The 17,707-nt window shown below is 42.4% G+C and overlaps 1 protein-coding gene across 3 annotated transcripts in view; it reads right to left on the reverse strand.

Moving 5' to 3' along the window:
• Positions 1 to 17,707, reverse strand: part of LOC120810582 (CUB and sushi domain-containing protein 3-like) — a 166,740-nt gene that overhangs the window by 15,853 nt on the left and 133,180 nt on the right. For all 3 annotated transcript variants that reach the window (XM_078094170.1, XM_078094171.1, XM_078094169.1), the window contains exons 57-60: positions 16,134 to 16,316; positions 13,327 to 13,503; positions 8,145 to 8,327; positions 2,174 to 2,347 (exon numbers count right to left, since the gene is read on the reverse strand). In XM_078094170.1, the coding sequence (XP_077950296.1) occupies positions 2,174 to 2,347; positions 8,145 to 8,327; positions 13,327 to 13,503; positions 16,134 to 16,316 (717 nt within the window). The remainder of the gene's footprint in view (positions 1 to 2,173; positions 2,348 to 8,144; positions 8,328 to 13,326; positions 13,504 to 16,133; positions 16,317 to 17,707) is intronic.

The following is a 17,707-nucleotide window of genomic DNA, read 5'->3' on the forward strand; positions in this document are numbered from 1 at the left end:
GGATAATAATCTTTTCTACACCAAATGCAATCAGCACTTTCTTCCCCGTTTCGTCCCCATTTTCCAGACTCATTTATTTCTCTCTGTAAACTCCAGTGATTTATCACAGACTTTCACTTACACTTACAGTCCTCCAGCAGGAGGCCAGCTATAACAACATTTTAGCAGAGCCAAGTTATTTACCGTCACTGGTTATTGATCACACTGAATGCAATTTATAGTGTATGGCTCTCAATTTGGGTCAATTTTGCATGAGCATTGGCCCTCTATTGCAAGTCATAAATAATGGAACTATTAGATATAATTACTACATCAAAAACAATTCTCATCTGGGACGAAATAAGCAACAAAATAGCATCACGGAAAATAAAAGTTACTCGCTCACAGAGCTTCGAGGGGTAGTTTTGGGGTCGCTGAGGTGGACAAATGTTTGGAGCTTGTGGAGGGACGACGCTGCTCAACATAATTGTGGTAGACAGTAAGTAGACATGGTACACTTACCAAGTGGAACCTTATGCATTTTATGTCCAGATGACCGTTTTTTCTTAGCCATATAACAACTCAGCCATGGGTTTAAAGTGTAATGTAAGTCGCTTTGGATAAAAGCGTCTGCTAAATGACCTGCAATGTAATGTAACTCAGGTCCACAACACAGAAATACGATTGCACTTCAATAAAACAGGGATGCTCACTTAGTGCATATCTGTATGGAAAAAACCTTTACAGTTACGCAAGCTATTATTCAGACAGCACATTGCTGTGCACATTGACCTACACGAATTACAAATAAACAACAACAATCTGGCCATTTGGATAAGCAAATGTCTCTATGAGGCACTGTGCTTACGTTTGCATGGTCACAAACACTTGGTCTGTCAGCTGCATCTCAGATGTTAAATACTCAAATGGGACCATGTTCGGCCCACTGAATACAGCCACAAGCACCAACATGCCGTCATTAGCATCAATTACAAAAGGACACAGCAGTGAAAGAAGTTCTTTTTAAATGGGCGCAGGGGTCTCCAACATGTTACTGAAATAGAAGCCATTTAACTTCTCCCTAGATCATAAACTCCTGCCTAAAGTCAACAATCAACACCAGTGTCGATACAGTTTGCATTATTATGATATGAAACAATGTGATAACAGCAATTCTTTGAAAAGAAGGCTGGATTAATTCATCCGTATGAAGCAAAATGGGACATTTCAGCAGTTCAGGTGGAGATGCTTTTAGCTGTCCGAAAAAAATCTTTCAGCTTTTGTGCGTGAATATTTTTTATGGCGTTCGCTGCACTTCAGAGCAACAGACAGCGAGTCATTCATCCTTGTTGATATTTTATTTCTGACCGATTGATTTATAGCAAGAATTATTGGGATGACAGCGAGATTATCTTTATCATTATGTTTGCAAAGATGATTGATGGACCTAACGTAGTAAAGAGCACCAAGCACCCACGAGTGGTTACACGCTAATCATCACCTTCATCATCAACATTAGCGCTTGACTTTGGAACTTTAGGTTATTTCACTTCTTGTGTTTAAAATAAAGCACAGATTTTCTCTGCAGATGCGTGGCATCAGCTGCAGGTTTTGCTGAGCTGTATTTCAACTATAAGTGCTGAGTGTGAACTGCAATAATATTTCTAAAGAATACAGTAATGCAATAGGTCTAATATTCAGGAAGACATGCTGTGAAATATGATGTGTATTAGTGGTTACACGCTAATCATCACTTTCATCATCAACATTAGCGCTTGACTTTGGAACTTCAGGTTATTTCACTGTCATTTGGGGTGTTAAATGTTTATGCAAGGATTTTGAAATATTAATTTTTCGTTCATGGACAGGTAGAATTAAATCTAAATTTAAATTTCATTTAAAAAATGGTTACCACTGAAGGGGACTCCAGGATTTAGGTATAACTGAGTCTTTATGAAATAAAAAAAAAACGTTACTTGAAAGACTAATAATCCCAGTTCTGCTTTATTGGAGCGCTGTTTAATTATTATCTGTAGCACTTCATTCTTTCCATCTCGGCCCTGATGTTATGTTTCATGACTTATTCATGACTTCCATTAATTTCATTCATTTGAGATAACCTCTAAAGGGGAAAGCAGCAAAGTGGCAGAATGCGCTTAACACTAAGAATCAAGAAGTCCAAGTACAAACTCACGCAAGCACTGAGGCAGGTCTCCGCTCCATGTCCCATTCCCTGCGCAGGTGAGCACAGCGGGGAAGGACAGTTCGTAGCCAGGTAGACAGCTATAGCTCACGCTGGTACCCCACTCCAGGACCGAGCCCTCCAGGAGGCCGTTGGGTACGGGTCGCGGTGTGGGACACGTCACCACTGAGGAGACAGTGAGGATGCGGTCAGAGTCGAGACCAGGATCCAACGGGAGCTCGAGACAAAGCCGGACACACGCATCCGAGCAGCTCCAGACCTACTCAAGAGCAAGAAGTGAGAGCTTAAAAACTAAAGATGAAAAAACATTTTTTGAGTTGAATTCACCAAAAATCAATGAACATCTAGTAAAATTCATGATATCTTAAAATACGTAATAAATATTGCAATTCTAGCAAAAATACAAAGTAGTAAAATGACGGCATATAGACATTTTAATATTGAATGTTTAATCAGAAATGGTCTATGATGCAAACAGAGTTGGAGTGCAGGATACAAGATTAATCCGTGGTAGTTTCAGGGTACCATGCATATACTGTATCATGTACAGATATCTGCTGTGGTGAGAGGAAAGACAAATTGGAAAATATTTTTGTTTTTACAATCCTGGACACAAAAAACATCCTTTAAACTGGAATTTATCACCTTCTGGTTCTATGCCTCTGCCAGCCAGTCATGTTTCAGTTTACATCCATTGCTGTTCAAAACGCCCCAAATTCAGGATTTCAGAATCTTCACTAGCTAGCTATACGGGGGGGGGGGGGGGGGGGGGGTTCACGGGGCGACTGTGGGTGAGTGGGGAGCACGGTCGTCCTCCAATCAGAGGGTTGTGGGTTTGATTCGTATGAATGTTAGTTACTGATGGGCAGGTCTCACTGTGTGTGGTTCTCCTGTCATCAGTGTGTGAATGGGTGTGAATGGGTGAATGATGTCATGTGTTAAAGCGCTTTGAGTGGTCGGAAGACTAGAAAAGCGCTATACAAGTACAGTCCATTTACCATTCACACGCACTAACACACTAATGCCGATTCAGGGTTAAGTATCTTGCCAACAAACTGGATATCGAACCGCTGACCTGCCAAACCACTGTACTTAGATAAACTATGGACAGACAAGCCCAAAACATTACACTGGCTGTTGCTGGCACAGAGCCATTTGGTACAATAGCAAAAAGCTACAGATATTTGGTGTAACTCGAGAATAACAGACAAATAAAAGGTTGGGGATGTTTACGAGTAGTCAGTTTTAATAGATGGAGGTCACTGATTATGGGGACAGGCAGAGTGGTCTTAAAATGCGTTAAACATTGTAATGAACCCTTTATCTGATAAATTGTCATTCTAACAGGTTTCATCCCTCACATCTAAATCCAGTTGGAAAAACAAACACTAATTTGTCCAGTTGTATTGATGCACTACATGCTTCCAATGACGGTGGGTGACTGGACGGAGTTTTCTGCAGTTTGTGTTTGGGGTATACTAAAGAATTTCTGTAAGAAATAAGAGGACATCTTGTTGTTGTGTAAGCCCTAAACTTGATGCTTAACAAATGTAATTAGTATGCAAAATAAAGCTCAGAGTTTGTTCTGACACACTTTGAGCTGAACCCGTGGGGGTGCAAATGGGATATGGGCTTTGGGCATGTGAATAAATTATAGCGGTTGTTTTAAACCATTACTATCCCCATTTCTGTCTGTTTAGACATGCTCACGCATGCCGAAACACTGCAAAGACAACAAAGATCTACAATGTGGAGTTGGGCTCTGGCCAAGTCTTGAAACCGTCTGGCAAGATTAGATGTTTAGTTTACAAATCCAATTACTTACTTAAGACTGTCATGTGGACACTTTGGCTTTAAAGTTAAGGTTTGGTATTTGAGTAGAAACCTTTTCTTTTACAAAGTACATGGCACAGAAATTCTGATGCAGCTTTGTGAAGGCAGCGTAAAAATGTCTGGTTCAAAGTGTTTTATGGCGGCTTACACAATTCCATTTTATTTACACACATCAGAAAGCCTCGGGCCACCCGTTTAAAGTTTGTTTTACATCCTGTCAAGGTAAAATGAAATTGAATGTTTCCTATGATAGCATTGTGAGGTGGCCACATGATGGACAACTTTTTATGCCTGTCAAACTTTTTCCACACAATTTCCAGTAAATGTGGAGCAAGCCACTGTGGGATATTCACAGCCTCTCTCTCCGAGGTGGAACTATCTTCTGTTGTTGCTTGGCAGCAGATCCAAAAACAGGTCCATATGGACATGTTGCAGCAGTATAGAGTATGTATGCTTCAGATGTATGCTATATTTGGGAAAATATTTAGGCCATCATTAAACAACTTGAAGACAAAACCATACCATCTTTTGTATGTATATCAAGTTTTGTTTAGTGATTTTCTTTCTCACGTTCACAAGGAGGAACAGGTTCCCTTGAAATTCCCTCTCTTTGATGTCAATGAATTAGTAAAGTGCACCTTCGATTTGGGAATTCCATTTGATGCTGCTGCCTTGGGATAAAAAGGGAGTTCATTCTGAGATAGCGCTCTAAAATGCCCGGCTGGAAGTTGTAAGGTAGAAAGTTGGCTTGTGTCTGTGTGTGTGTCTGTGTGAGAGAAAGGCAGGGAGAGGAATGACCGATGGGAGAATTCGTGAACACACATGTGCCAGTGGGCAAATTACGCTGATTAGAGGGGGAAGGCCCACTAATCCCATAAGAGCTGCATCAGAAATTACTAAAATGAAAAAAATAAAATGCAAGGCACGGGTGGCAGGCAGAAACTGAATGGGAAGTGTCCCCATTTTCCTAAGTAGTTCTAAGTAGCATTAGTGCCTCTTAGCTGAACACGCCAAACCTGGGATTCAAGCGGAATCCGCGCCGGGCGAAGCTTAGAACGTGTCATCGGCGGGGTGTTTATGCACAGCGCACAGAAACGGCGTGGCCATCACCGACACACACACACACACACACACACACACACACACACACAGAGGTTTAAACAGAGCCTGCATACGTAAAAGCCCTGTCTCTTTCAGAATCAAACTGTCCCCCCCTTTCCTCTCTCGCTCTCTGCCCCTCCCTCCCTGGAATATCGGCTCATATCCTTGTGGAACATCATTCAATTCAATGACAGGGCAGATGCCCCCGATTTCAAACGCTCAGCCCGACCATTGCAACTTCAACTTGAACCCAATCCTGAAATAGAAAGGCAACAGATTTCATTGGATGCATTGTTTTCAGTTTCAAGAAGCAATAAGTAAAGAATTATACTTTTAGACCTCTTGCTGCTTGGGCTGTCAGCGAGAGAGGATAAAAAGCCGTGACTGCTGGCAAGCTGCTGTAATGCTCGTCCTAGATAGTTTTAGAAGGGACCAAAGGAGTGAAAGGGAGAAACGGATAAGATAAGATAAGAAAAAATGAAGCTTTGAAACATCTATTCTGCTATTTAATATCCCATACGCACTGAGGAATCACAAAGATGAATAGAGCGCACATCCTTAGTAATCAAACTCCTCGTTCCTGCCTCCCATTTTAAAATATTCCCCATGGTAGAAGTAAGTACTGCGGCGAGAAGAGAAGGCAAGGGGGGCCGCGTGGCTCGCTGACAGGTCGGCACGAGCAAACGCGAAGGTGTGGAAGCATTTGTGCCTTTGTGTGCACAAAAATACTGCCTTGCGATGGCATTGGTGTGTGTGAATCCGATGAGGGCGGCCGGGCGCCGGCATCAAGCTTAGCAGTACCGGGACGCAGTGCCCGGGCTGTTGTGGTGGCTGACAAGGATTAGAGCTTTGAGGTCAGGAACTTTTGTGCGCGCGCACGCACGCACGCACACGCACGCACACGCACACACACACACACACACACACACACACACACACACACACACACACACACGGTGTTTCTCTCTCGGTTTGAAACTGCCTCGGGTAACAGAGGTGCGACAGTGGGTCCATCAGCCTCAATGTACCACAGAACACGGAGCATTAATAATGAAACACACCCATGAAATATTACAATTCAGTGTCAGTTTGGATGTTGTAAACATCCAGGCACGGTCCTGCGGGGAGCCCGAGAAGGAAAAGAATTGAGTGACTTGAAATCAAAACAGCTCAGGAAAGGTGACGGCGACTTCCGGTCAATAATGGCATTTGAAATCTTGAAATCCAGAATTTTGACAAAAACTGCTTTTCTCAGGATCATAAATGGCTGCAATTTTGCTCTATACCGGTGTACCTCGACTTCAGCGGAGCCTTTGATTCCATTGATCATGTTACGCTGTTAAGAAGACTCAGCATTGGGTTTGCATTCATAGAAAGACTGACGTGTTTATCCACCCGTCTGTCAAATTGAACATTTGATGTCTCAGTACATTCATTCATCCTCTCAACTGCAGCGACAACACGTGGTTCAGTTGAGGAGAGCTACCTCAAGATCTACTCTTTGACCACATACTTTCTCTATGTATACACTTCCTTTAGGGCATATCATTGAGTACCATAACATCTAATAACAGTAATTCAGACCCTACACAGTTATTACTCGCCTAACACTAGAGCTGCCTAGGTGACGTAAGTGACTGCATATCACAAAAGGTTTTGCAGTCAAACTGACAAAACAAAGGTTGTTATAATTGACCCCGAGTGCCTCCATGATGAAGCTCAGCATCTGCTCGGTCCCTTGACCTCAAATTAAAAGCAATCCCGGAAATCATTTAAAAAAGTATATACACATGTTAAAAGCGCCCATGTTTCCACCAACAGGAAAACATTTTAGCAATATGGAGAAAATTATCCAGTATTTTACCATTTCATATTTAAAATAAAACCCATTAATTATATGATATACTTTACATCCAGCGGAAAGAAAAGAAGGAACAAAATCACCATTACATGTGAAGTAAAAAGGATTTTTTCTCCCTGATCCCTCATTCACTTATCAGCTCGCCTTCCTGGAACGTGTCGGTGCGTATTCCTCCCACACGTTACGTTTTTTTCTTGTGCATGTCCGTTGCACCCTCTGCCTCTTAATTTGTCCTTTCCCATTTCTCAAGGGGCCAATTCCACCCCAGCTTTCTTCTCTGTAGCCGATACATTTGCCTGGGATCAGTTCCTTAGCAACAGTAAGCCACCATTTGCCTGCTAGGCTTCCTTTTCTCCGGTGTACTTTTGAACCGGTTGCTGCATAAGTTAATCCTCCCTGCAATACTTACTCTTGGCTGTTGATGGTGGACACGCTAATCTATGCCTCCACTCGGGCGTCAAGAATCATCAAGTGATGTAGTGCTGATGGGTGTACAACAACTAAGTCCTCTGTGTGGAATTTCTTTTAACTTTGATGTTAATCAAGGCTAGAGAGAGCGCACATACTTTTAGAGAGAGGAGCCAGTGATTAACAGTTGGAGTGCAATCACAGGGATCCTTGTTGCAATGAAGAGGACTTGTTCGATGTTCCATCATCGCGTGTCAGAGGGAGTTTCAGCCTCTGTGCCATCACAGGTGCAACTGTACTGGAGATGCAGGTGTGGGTTGAACCAATTTTGTTGATAAGAGATGCTGTCCTTGACGAGACAAAAAGTACCACTAATATGTACTCGACATAATTTAGAAAACCGGATTCTAAATTTGTGTTGTGTTTTTTTAAGGGAAAAGTCCATAATTATGCAAATATATCCGCCTTCGCCTTCCGCCATGTGCATTCGAGGGCGTGTGGGTTCGTTTGTTATTCAACCGTGCGTATTGTTTGAGTCACCTTTATCTGCACACTGAAGTGAACAATATGACACTATCCGACCACACGGGAAGTTCTCGGTCACCTTGTCGGCTAATCGCATGTACTTTGAATCGCACGTGACGGTACGCTGGCGTGTCAAGGTTGCTACATCACGGATGGTTATCAAGGTTGACCGTCTACTGCGTCACGCATACAATGCGGTGTGTGTGTGTGTGCGCATTTGTGGGCGGTGCTTACCTTTGCATGCTGGCATGGTGCCACTCCAGGTGCCATTGTTGGTGCAGGTCCTTGTGACAGCACTGTCCGCTCCGGTCATCACGTACCCCAGCTGACACATGAACGTCACATTCTGCCCCACTGTGATCTCCTCACCAAATCTAAGTCCGTTTGCTGGAATGCCAGGCTCCCCACAGGTGATCACTGCAATTACAATAGCAAAAGACAGTCAGATTAGTCCATCCATCCATTTTCAACGCTTATCCGGGGTCGGGTCGCGGGGGCAACAGCTCCAGCAGGGGGCCCCAAACTTCCCTTTCCCGGGCCAGTTGCATTAGTAATCATTCTAAATGTTGTTGTTGTTGTTATACAATGATTAAAACATACTGAACTTCAAGACTGTTAATTATAAGAATGTATCCAACGGGTTTATGTCCCTAAGCATTCTGAATCAAAATGACATAGTGGTTATTAAGTTAGCACAGAGAAGGTCCTGCTCCTGTTAAGTTGAGGTTTTGAACAACTGTGCCAAGGTATAAATAGAGGAACTCCCAATCCTTCACCATCAGTTCTCATTCATTACGTCAATCACGTGCTCAACAGCACAGTGTGAATTACTGACGCTACAACAAGTTTGTCACCAATTACAGTAGGAGTCACTGGCGTGTTCATCAGAAACTGAGGGTTAATAGTTTGTTTCATCTGATATGGTTTGAACGGTCCTCAACAGTTGCAAGTTGTATGTTTTAATTCTTTATCCTTGTACGGTTTACTTTAACCTGCTCAGACAACTCTAAAATGTAAAAATCAATCCCATGTGCCATTAATGTGCCATCATAGGAAAGCATCGTTACAGTGATTTACACAATAATGTTCTCCAAAAAAATTGTTCGACAATTATAGCCTTGTTTGTTAAAGTGCATCAGGCTAAGGCCTGAATGTTTTAATCTATACAAACTTGTCAATCTCGAGATTAGACCATTGTCTATGGAAAACAATGGTTTTCCATAGACAATACTGCATAGACATCTACTAACAAAGGCACACAAGTTATTGTGTAGCTGCATTGTCTTTGTTGTGCATGATTTTATCCAGATAACCACAATAAATCACTGTGCATAAATGCTTCCATGTAGCATTTTTCCAATGAGATTTCCAGTGTCTCTGCACTCACACGGAGCTGACATAAAACATAACCAGACGATGGTTGTGTGGAGATATGAAATATGGACAGAAGTCAATGGTGTATTTGGAGCCATCAGTGTCTGATCGAGCAATGGGATCGTCACGCACCATCTGTAGTGTTGATGATATTGATGAAGCAATATTAAATAAAGAAATCCTGACAGCAATTTCTATGTTTCATTTACGTATTGCTTTTCAAAATGTACCGTAATAATGATTCGATTTTTTTTAGATCCAATTCAAGGGGAGAACCCAATGAATATTGTAATGTCATTTTTGCTGAGTCTTTCATATTTCTATTCTTCTCCTCCAAAAGGAACAGATGGCAGAGTGTTGGCCCACTACATTGTCAGGTCTTAACATAGTGCCATTTTTTGGGGTATAATTGTAAGTGCCTCCATTTTATCTCTTTTTTCAAAGCCCTTGTTTAATCTTGTAGCCTAAATTTGTTACTATTACAAAATCATTCCTGACTTGTTCACCCAAGTGTTGGATGCCATTTTGATGCATTTGGCTGTCACTGCTAACGCCCCCACCCTTAAATTAATTCCCGTTTGATTATGTTGCTGCCAAGGACCTCAACACTCAAGACATATTTATTGTCGATGGTTGAGACCAACTTTGCCTGCTGACAAGAACCATCAGCAAGCTGCCAGCTGAAGACACAGAGTGGGATCTTGTGTAATAAATACACTAACTTGTCAGACTGATTTTTGACTTACTTAGTTCTGTCGGTTAATACAGCGACATTTTCTGATACTCAAACCTAAAGTGGCATCTATTTGTGCAGATAGCAAATGCTGAAAGGTTAAATGGGAAACAATATCGTCGTTGGTACAGTTGGTACCGTCCCCGTATCCAGTTAAGTTGAACGCAAACAACAAATGATGTTTCTCTGGAAAGTAAATTATCCTCACATATTCACCAATATTAGTTTTGAATACATCTTTATAAAATAAAAGCAATGGAGTAAGAAGATCACTTTATTGAAGTAGGAAGTTTGCAATAGATACTTAAATATCCTAAATAAAAGTACAATCATTGAAATGTATTTATCGTACTAAAAAGTACTCAATGCATCATTATTAATTAATACAAAAGAAAACTGGTTCTGCTGAGGGGAAACTCATTTTTGAAGTAGTTTCGATGGTGCTAAACCCGTGCTTATCTTTGTTATAGATCAATCAGCTGTTTTTTCTCTCCATCAATCACTTGATTTCTTTGATATGTAAAACAGTGAGAAAGGAAATCACCATGTGCTGTACTTAGTAATTTTTATCCAGAATATTACACATCTATCTTTGGGTAACGAGTGTTTTTCTTTGCCAAATGATAAGTTGCTACGAAACCCCCACTGAAAAACATTAACTTGAATTAAGCATGATACGTTTCTCCAAATATAAGCCAGAAGCAGCTGGCATGAATAAAACACAGCTGATACAACTTTAAATTGCTATCAACTAGAAAAACATCACGTGGGTGTTGAAAAGTGTTCCACATGGGCACAGAAAAAGGTGTGTGTGGAAAGATGCATGTGCCGGTCTATCTGAGTGGAAAACAGTCAGTCTGTGCAATGCAGAGAATCTGCAGGCTGATTTCGATAACTTAATGGCTTTTTCACTTAGCAAATTGACTTGCTCCCGAGAAAACCAGTTTGTGGGAGGATTCATGATATGGCAGGAAAGGTTTATCTGCAATGCGAAAACCTGATCCCAGTAAAACCTGCATCATAATGTAGTTGGTCAGTAATTTGATCTCTGTCTGTCACCAACAGTATTGTGCTGGTGAATCATGCTGACGTGTTTCAGGGGCGTTCGTAATCTGATTCAGTATTTGCAGATATTCTTTTTTCCGTCACAACACCGGAGCACTTACATCTCAAAGAAGGAAAGGATGCTTAGTGTGGAAAACATGTTTTATTGTGGATCCTAGGACACCAGTACAACTTCTGGTGCGGTTAACTCATTTAAATGATGTGCAAGAATCCTATGGTTTGGTTACTTGTTGTATTAGTACGCCTTGTGCTTTATCTCTGTGCTTTATCTAAATGTATGCATCCCACTGCTGCATAACCACCCGCCCCACTGGGGACAAATACAGTTATTGATTGATACTGCAGTAATCTGACTGTTCACGGTTAATTGCACTAATAGGTATTTTGTGATGCCATCATTTAATCCTACCCCCACATCCACTTACCTCCCCCCCCATTCACAACAAATGTGTCAGCCTTTCAACTACGAGAGACAGGAATGGAGGAGAGGAGCAGTAGCGGTATGTTGATGCATGTACTGCCTCAATTACTTTTTCTACCCCTCTGTCACGTACTAATGCTTTTGCGCCCACTTCAAGCGTATTTGTTTGGCAACGCGCACGTAAAAGCATGGCTCGGTTTGTACAAACAAGCCGCACTGAGGCAAAAGAGCAGACTGCCTATCGCGGACACTGAAAAAGGCAAATTGCGCTTTCCGTCTCATACATGTGCGTTCACGGGATGCTCAAGGGCAAAGTGGGAGTTTCCCATAAAGAGATGGGAGGGGATGGTAAAGTTTGCCTAATTATGGATGGATCGATGTGTATAGAAACCGCCCGTGGACGCGTGTCTCCGTTTTGCAGTGAAAATTCTCCGCTTCTTAAAAGCAGGCGTTTCCTCACGTATGCCTCCTGGTGAAAGGGCAGCAGTGATACGAGCCAGACGGCGACATAGAAGGTGATCACGCGTTGCAGATTAGGCAGCCATGCAACATTACAGTTACTGGAAGACATCAAAGATGACATCGCATCTCATTCACACTCCATTCCAACAGTTGTTGAACTCCTCGCTACATTACAATTATTGGCATCAGGATCATTTCAAGGCGCTGATTACCTGATGAGCTGCAGGTTTCGTAAATACGACGCAGACGTCAAGTATCACAGGTTGCGGGTTGGCTGTGGCGCTGATAACGCTACGTTTGCAAATGTACGTGCATGAGGGCCTCAGTCGCTTTCCTAACACATTTTCAATAATTAGGTAATTCTCTATAACATTAACATGCTCTATAAATTTAATTCATCAAACATTAAGTGTTCAGAAAAAAAAATCAGAAACAAGAACTCTCTCCCCTTGAGAATGTTGTGTGACTTTGATCTGCTAACCTACATGATCAATTACCCATGAACCGTGAAAATGATTGCCTCCTTAATGGAGGCACATTGAGCCAGTCTTGGCATCTTGTTGATGGCGTGTTGATGTCCCTGAGCTGACCACTAAAATCTCATGTGTAGTGATGGCAAACAGGATGACAACAGCAATAAGTTTAGTGATGAGCCGGCTGAAAAGTTGGAAAAAGAGGGGGAAAAAAAAGCTATTTCCCCCTTTGTGCATGTTTGATCATCATCATCCTATTTTCAATCTTTCTTTCCGTCTCCCTCCTTCTCTCACTCCAGAGACTCATTTCATTCCAAAATTGAAAATTATGCCCATACCATTTATCTTTTCTTGTGATTCAATAAAGATGCAAAAGGAAGGAGGAAGGAGGAATGTGGTGATTTTCAGAGAGAAGAACAATGTGTAATTTTGTTTGATAGTCGCCCTGGTGAAAATTGAATATAGATTGGCATACTTCTTAATTACTGCAAGGCTCATTTGCTGAGTACCAGACAATAAAAACTGGCTGACAGTTCTGAGGCTTTGCAGGGAGAGAAGGCTCAAAGAGATTTATGGGCTATTGGAAATCTCAAACCTCATTTCAGCAACACTGTGGATCAATCAGAGCGCCTCCTTTTTGCAGACACGGGGAGCAATATCATCTGCACTCTCGTCATTCTTAATTCTTAAATTGCTTCACAGTATGCATGGCATGCTTAATTTGTTCAAATAGCATCACTGTACACACTCATGTGACGGACTAGGACATATGTCATCGGTCAGCAATGCACTGCATTGCACGAAACGGGAGTGTTCCCATCTTTTATATTTATACTACATTTTAAAAGTGACTTTTTTTCCATCGTATTCTGTACGTATAAAACTCACTTGTGCAGTTGGGATTCGTTCCCGACCATGTGCCATTTGCCAGACACTGGCGTGTGGGTGAGCCAGTAAGGAAGTATCCCTCCATACAAGAAAACACGATGGAGTGGGAGAAGGTGGTGCCATCCACACGGGAAATACGCCCGTGAGCCGGTGTAGCTGGGTTCCCACACTGTACGGCTGCAATGCAGAGGAGAAAGAGAGAAGGTGGTGGTCAGAAGTGTAACATAGTAATGGTTTGTCCATTTCATCTGTGATTCACAGCTGGGAGTCTCCAAGGTGGCGGAAAGATTACTTCTAAAAAAAGGTCTTGAGGAGATTAAATCGCTGTGTAAAAATTCCTCCCACATTGTGTCAATATTCATATTTATTTATACAATAATTGCCGTTTTGCTTTTGAGCTGATATAATATTTGTAGTTTATTGACTCATTCAGATAAGTACTCAGGGGGAACAATCTGAAATGGTCAGATAGAAATCGTTGGCTAATGTCAGAGTTCCTTCTTATGTGTTTGTGCCTCACGTCAGGAAGTTGTTAACCAAACAAGTAAAGAAACACTAATCCATACTGCGTCCGCGCTTTATTAAGAGACGCTAATGAGCTGAGCTGGTGCAGAAGTACCCCCCTCCCATCACCTGTGTGTTGTCAGGTCTCATGGTAATAACATTTAGTGCTGTCTATCAACAGGATCGGGGCAGTAATGTAGAAGTGCCCTGTGGTGGTAAAATGAGGAATTTAGTTTTATCAAATATTCGTATTCAATTTAGTTTAGATTTATTTTGCAAACCGCAACACATTATAGGAAAACAAACAAGGATAACCAATAAAAAGAACAGTAAACATATACAGCATATTTTAAAGAGATTAAAATAATTAAAAATGTAGAATGTAGAACCATTTATAATACATGAAATATCACCGCTGGCAATAAGCACATTATAAAGTAAGACAGGACATTCCATGGTGTCTTTGATGCAAAATCACCGTGGATGAAGAAATTAACACTTTTGTGAACTGAAACAAGCATCTCTGACATAATTCAATATGTACCAACAAAATGTATCCTAGAAAAGGAAGAGGCAGACTTTGCTGATATGTTTTTATGTCTAATTACAAACAGATATACTATCTCAATTACTTAATTGCCTTGAAAATCTAAAATAGTGACTCTTCTAAGAGGAAGACATGTTGTAGGTGTGATGGTGATTTCTCAATTACTGGGCAAACACAAATCACTCAGGCACACAACACAACCCAGCAGGTGCCATTAGCTCACATTAATGTACTGTACGTGTGCACACAAGCTTATGCACACAAACACACACACACACACACACACACACACACACGCGCAAGACAGACCATGACGGACACGCAAAACAGGCCTCGATAGTATTGTGAGATGGATGTTAAGTTGGAATATCCCCAGTGACTGTTTTCTAGAGACTGAGAGGTGGTGGCTCGTGGATTGATGAGTTTTAACACTAGACAGGGCTTTAGATCACAGACGGGCTCCAGCGAGTTTCTGCCCCCTCCATCTTCAGATGAAGGGATCGCTAAAACAATCTTTAAATCGGGAGTTCAGCCGAGAGATAGAGAGACGGAGTGGAAGCGAGAAGAGGGGAGTGAGGGTACGGTTGAGCAATAGAGAAAAAGAGACTGAGGAGGGACAGATAGAGTAGTGGACAGGGACAAAGAGACAGCAAGGCAATGGGATTAAGACAGAGTGTAATCAGGGCTGACAGAAAGAGAAACAAAGGACACAGAGAGTAACTGGCAGGAAAAGAGCGTTGGGATGAAACAGATACAGGGTCTACTTCAGAGAGCTTATTAGAATAAAATGACACTAGCACTGTGCCAACCTGAAGGACAGTAAATTGTAGAAAGCAGAAGCAGTCAAACACTGGCTTCCATATCCGGTTGACCCCTGGGGGTAATTTATGCAAGATGTAGGGTTGTCGTTCACGGAACTAATATCTTCAAAATCCACAATGACTCATTTATCACAATCCCAAAAGAACTTGGCTTTAGGCGTCTAGAATTAATGAATTTTTTGGTTGCAATCTGGAAGCTAGTCGCAGCACCATGTGCTGGCAGGAAACACCAGACTGCAGCACAGACATAGTTATTCATCTGGAGCAGTACTGTTTGGGAGCCTTTGCAATTATTCGTGGACGCAGGTGTGGGTGCACATGAGCACCTACAGTATCTGATGCACATTCATTCTTGCATGCAGTCCATGTGTTGCAAACAGTGTCTTTGTGTGTAAGTGCATGTTTCGGTTGGAAAATGTTTGATACCATAGCCGATGGAGAGTGAGATCAGAACAAATGTAACGTAGTGAACACATCAAATCCATCGGTAGTTTGTTTTAAAATTGGATGGGGACCTAAGATGAACTAGTGGACTGAAGTTTAGGTTAAACCAGTGAAAACCTGGATCCACCATTCACACAATGCAACATGTAAACATGTACGAAAATGCACATGTATTGAACGCTACACGCCCCTAGTTTGAAACAAAGAAATCAGGAAATATCAGCTTGTAGACTAATAACTATAGAAAAGGAATCTTTTCTTTTGACGTTGAAACGTTGTTAATATGCAGTGCAGTCGGTGCAGGAAAGTCCTGAGGTTTGATACTCTACCCTGGTGCACCTCTGTGCAACTCTTTGAGTTTCTGGCGTCTCTGGATCTGCGTGTGAATAAGTGTGGATGACTAAGTGCGCGTGTATCATCTCTCTGCTACGCTCGCCGCTACAACTGCTTCGTGCGTAACACCACCGAGACATCTGACACATCCAGCTTACGTTTGCAGAACGGCTGTCGACCCGACCAGGTCCCGTTGGGGAAGCAGATCCTCTCTGCCGACCCGTACAACGTATGTCCCACTGCGCAGGTGAAGCGCACCTTGCTGCGCACTTTGAAGTTCCCTGCCTCCCTGGTGGCATGGACGGGTGTGCCAGGATCCCCACAGGTGTCTGCCGAGTCACCTGCAACGGGAGATTATCGAAGGTAAGGCGAGGTAATCGAAACACACTCGAGACGCCATCCTCTACAACTTTATTTGATTTACAGACGAGCCCATTGAAGGTGGTATGGCAGTGAATTACAGCACAATGTTCCTGTCAAGTAAAAGGGACACAGGTAGGACGTTGACCCAAAGCGTACATCTTTTTAGTCCTCCGTCAAGCAGCTAATAACACACAATGCACCAATGCGCAGCGGTCGCCGCGCCAACAACCCGCAGGACCAATACCTTTCACGGCTTTGACACCAGGAGTTTTCTGCCCATAAAGACAGCAGAGTCAGCTTTAAGAGGCAACCAGCTGTGGTTACGAGGAATGATGAATGCAGTTTGACCTACGGTTCATTATCCTGAATTATCTCTCATTTGTTTGGTTCGGTGGAGTACAGAACAAGTGTATTGCACCATCTTGTATAAAAAAAAAAGATGCTGTGGCTCTTGTAAATGCTCTTCTGGCGACATAAAGGCCCATGGGCAAAAAAAAAAAAGAAATAGAGAGAAAGATAATGGTGTGGAGTAAGTGTGGTGCCATAACTATAGATTATTTGATGTTGTCATGTACAGAGTGTTTTGTGGGTCAGGATGGAGTTCAGGTTTTTTTTGTTTTATCGACAGGACAAAAGAAATGGAGCCTATTACACACATGATCACCAACCAGCCATCCAACTGCTGCCACATCTCAGAGAAATTGGCCCATATTAGAGGCAAAAAAACCCCGGCAATTCTTGGTGTCAGAAGACAGGATATGCCAGAATGAGATATACTGTATATAAGGAACGGACGACAGACGGGAAGATATATAGATCATTGTGGTTGTACAGTGTACTATGAATTGTCTCTTTGTGATGGATCTGTGCTTTATTGGCTGCGAGATCCTGTTCCATGAGCTGTGCACACACCCCGAGCATCGCTCCCTGTGGGCTGGCTGCTTCTCTCTGTCTTCACAGGTGCAATCAGCTGCAATAATCCTGGACTTGTTGACACAATCTTACTGCACAAACACCAGGCTCGTATTTTCTACATGCATCCCGCTGCTCACACGTGCACAAACTGGATTTATCAGGTCAGGGGCTCGCAGCTCGAGATGATTAGTCTGTGTGCGGCTGTAGTAACCAGTGTGTGGGAAAATAAGTGCACCGTTGCTAAAGCTTCGTTCTGCACATGTCCATCCGAACGTGTACTTGTTTAATGTGTGGTTCAGTCGCCCTCTCTCACTGTGCATGTACATTTTTAGACACCTGCACATCCAACTGTGTGTGCGTTTATGTGTGCGTAGATCTCACAGCAGCGGCCTCTACTTCATTAGTCTCCTTAGGTTAGGTGGCAGCCCGGCTCTGCATGTACTGTGACAGCTAT

The sequence above is a fragment of the Gasterosteus aculeatus genome, chromosome 20 (assembly GCF_964276395.1).
Source record: "Gasterosteus aculeatus chromosome 20, fGasAcu3.hap1.1, whole genome shotgun sequence".
NCBI lineage: Eukaryota > Metazoa > Chordata > Actinopteri > Perciformes > Gasterosteidae > Gasterosteus > Gasterosteus aculeatus.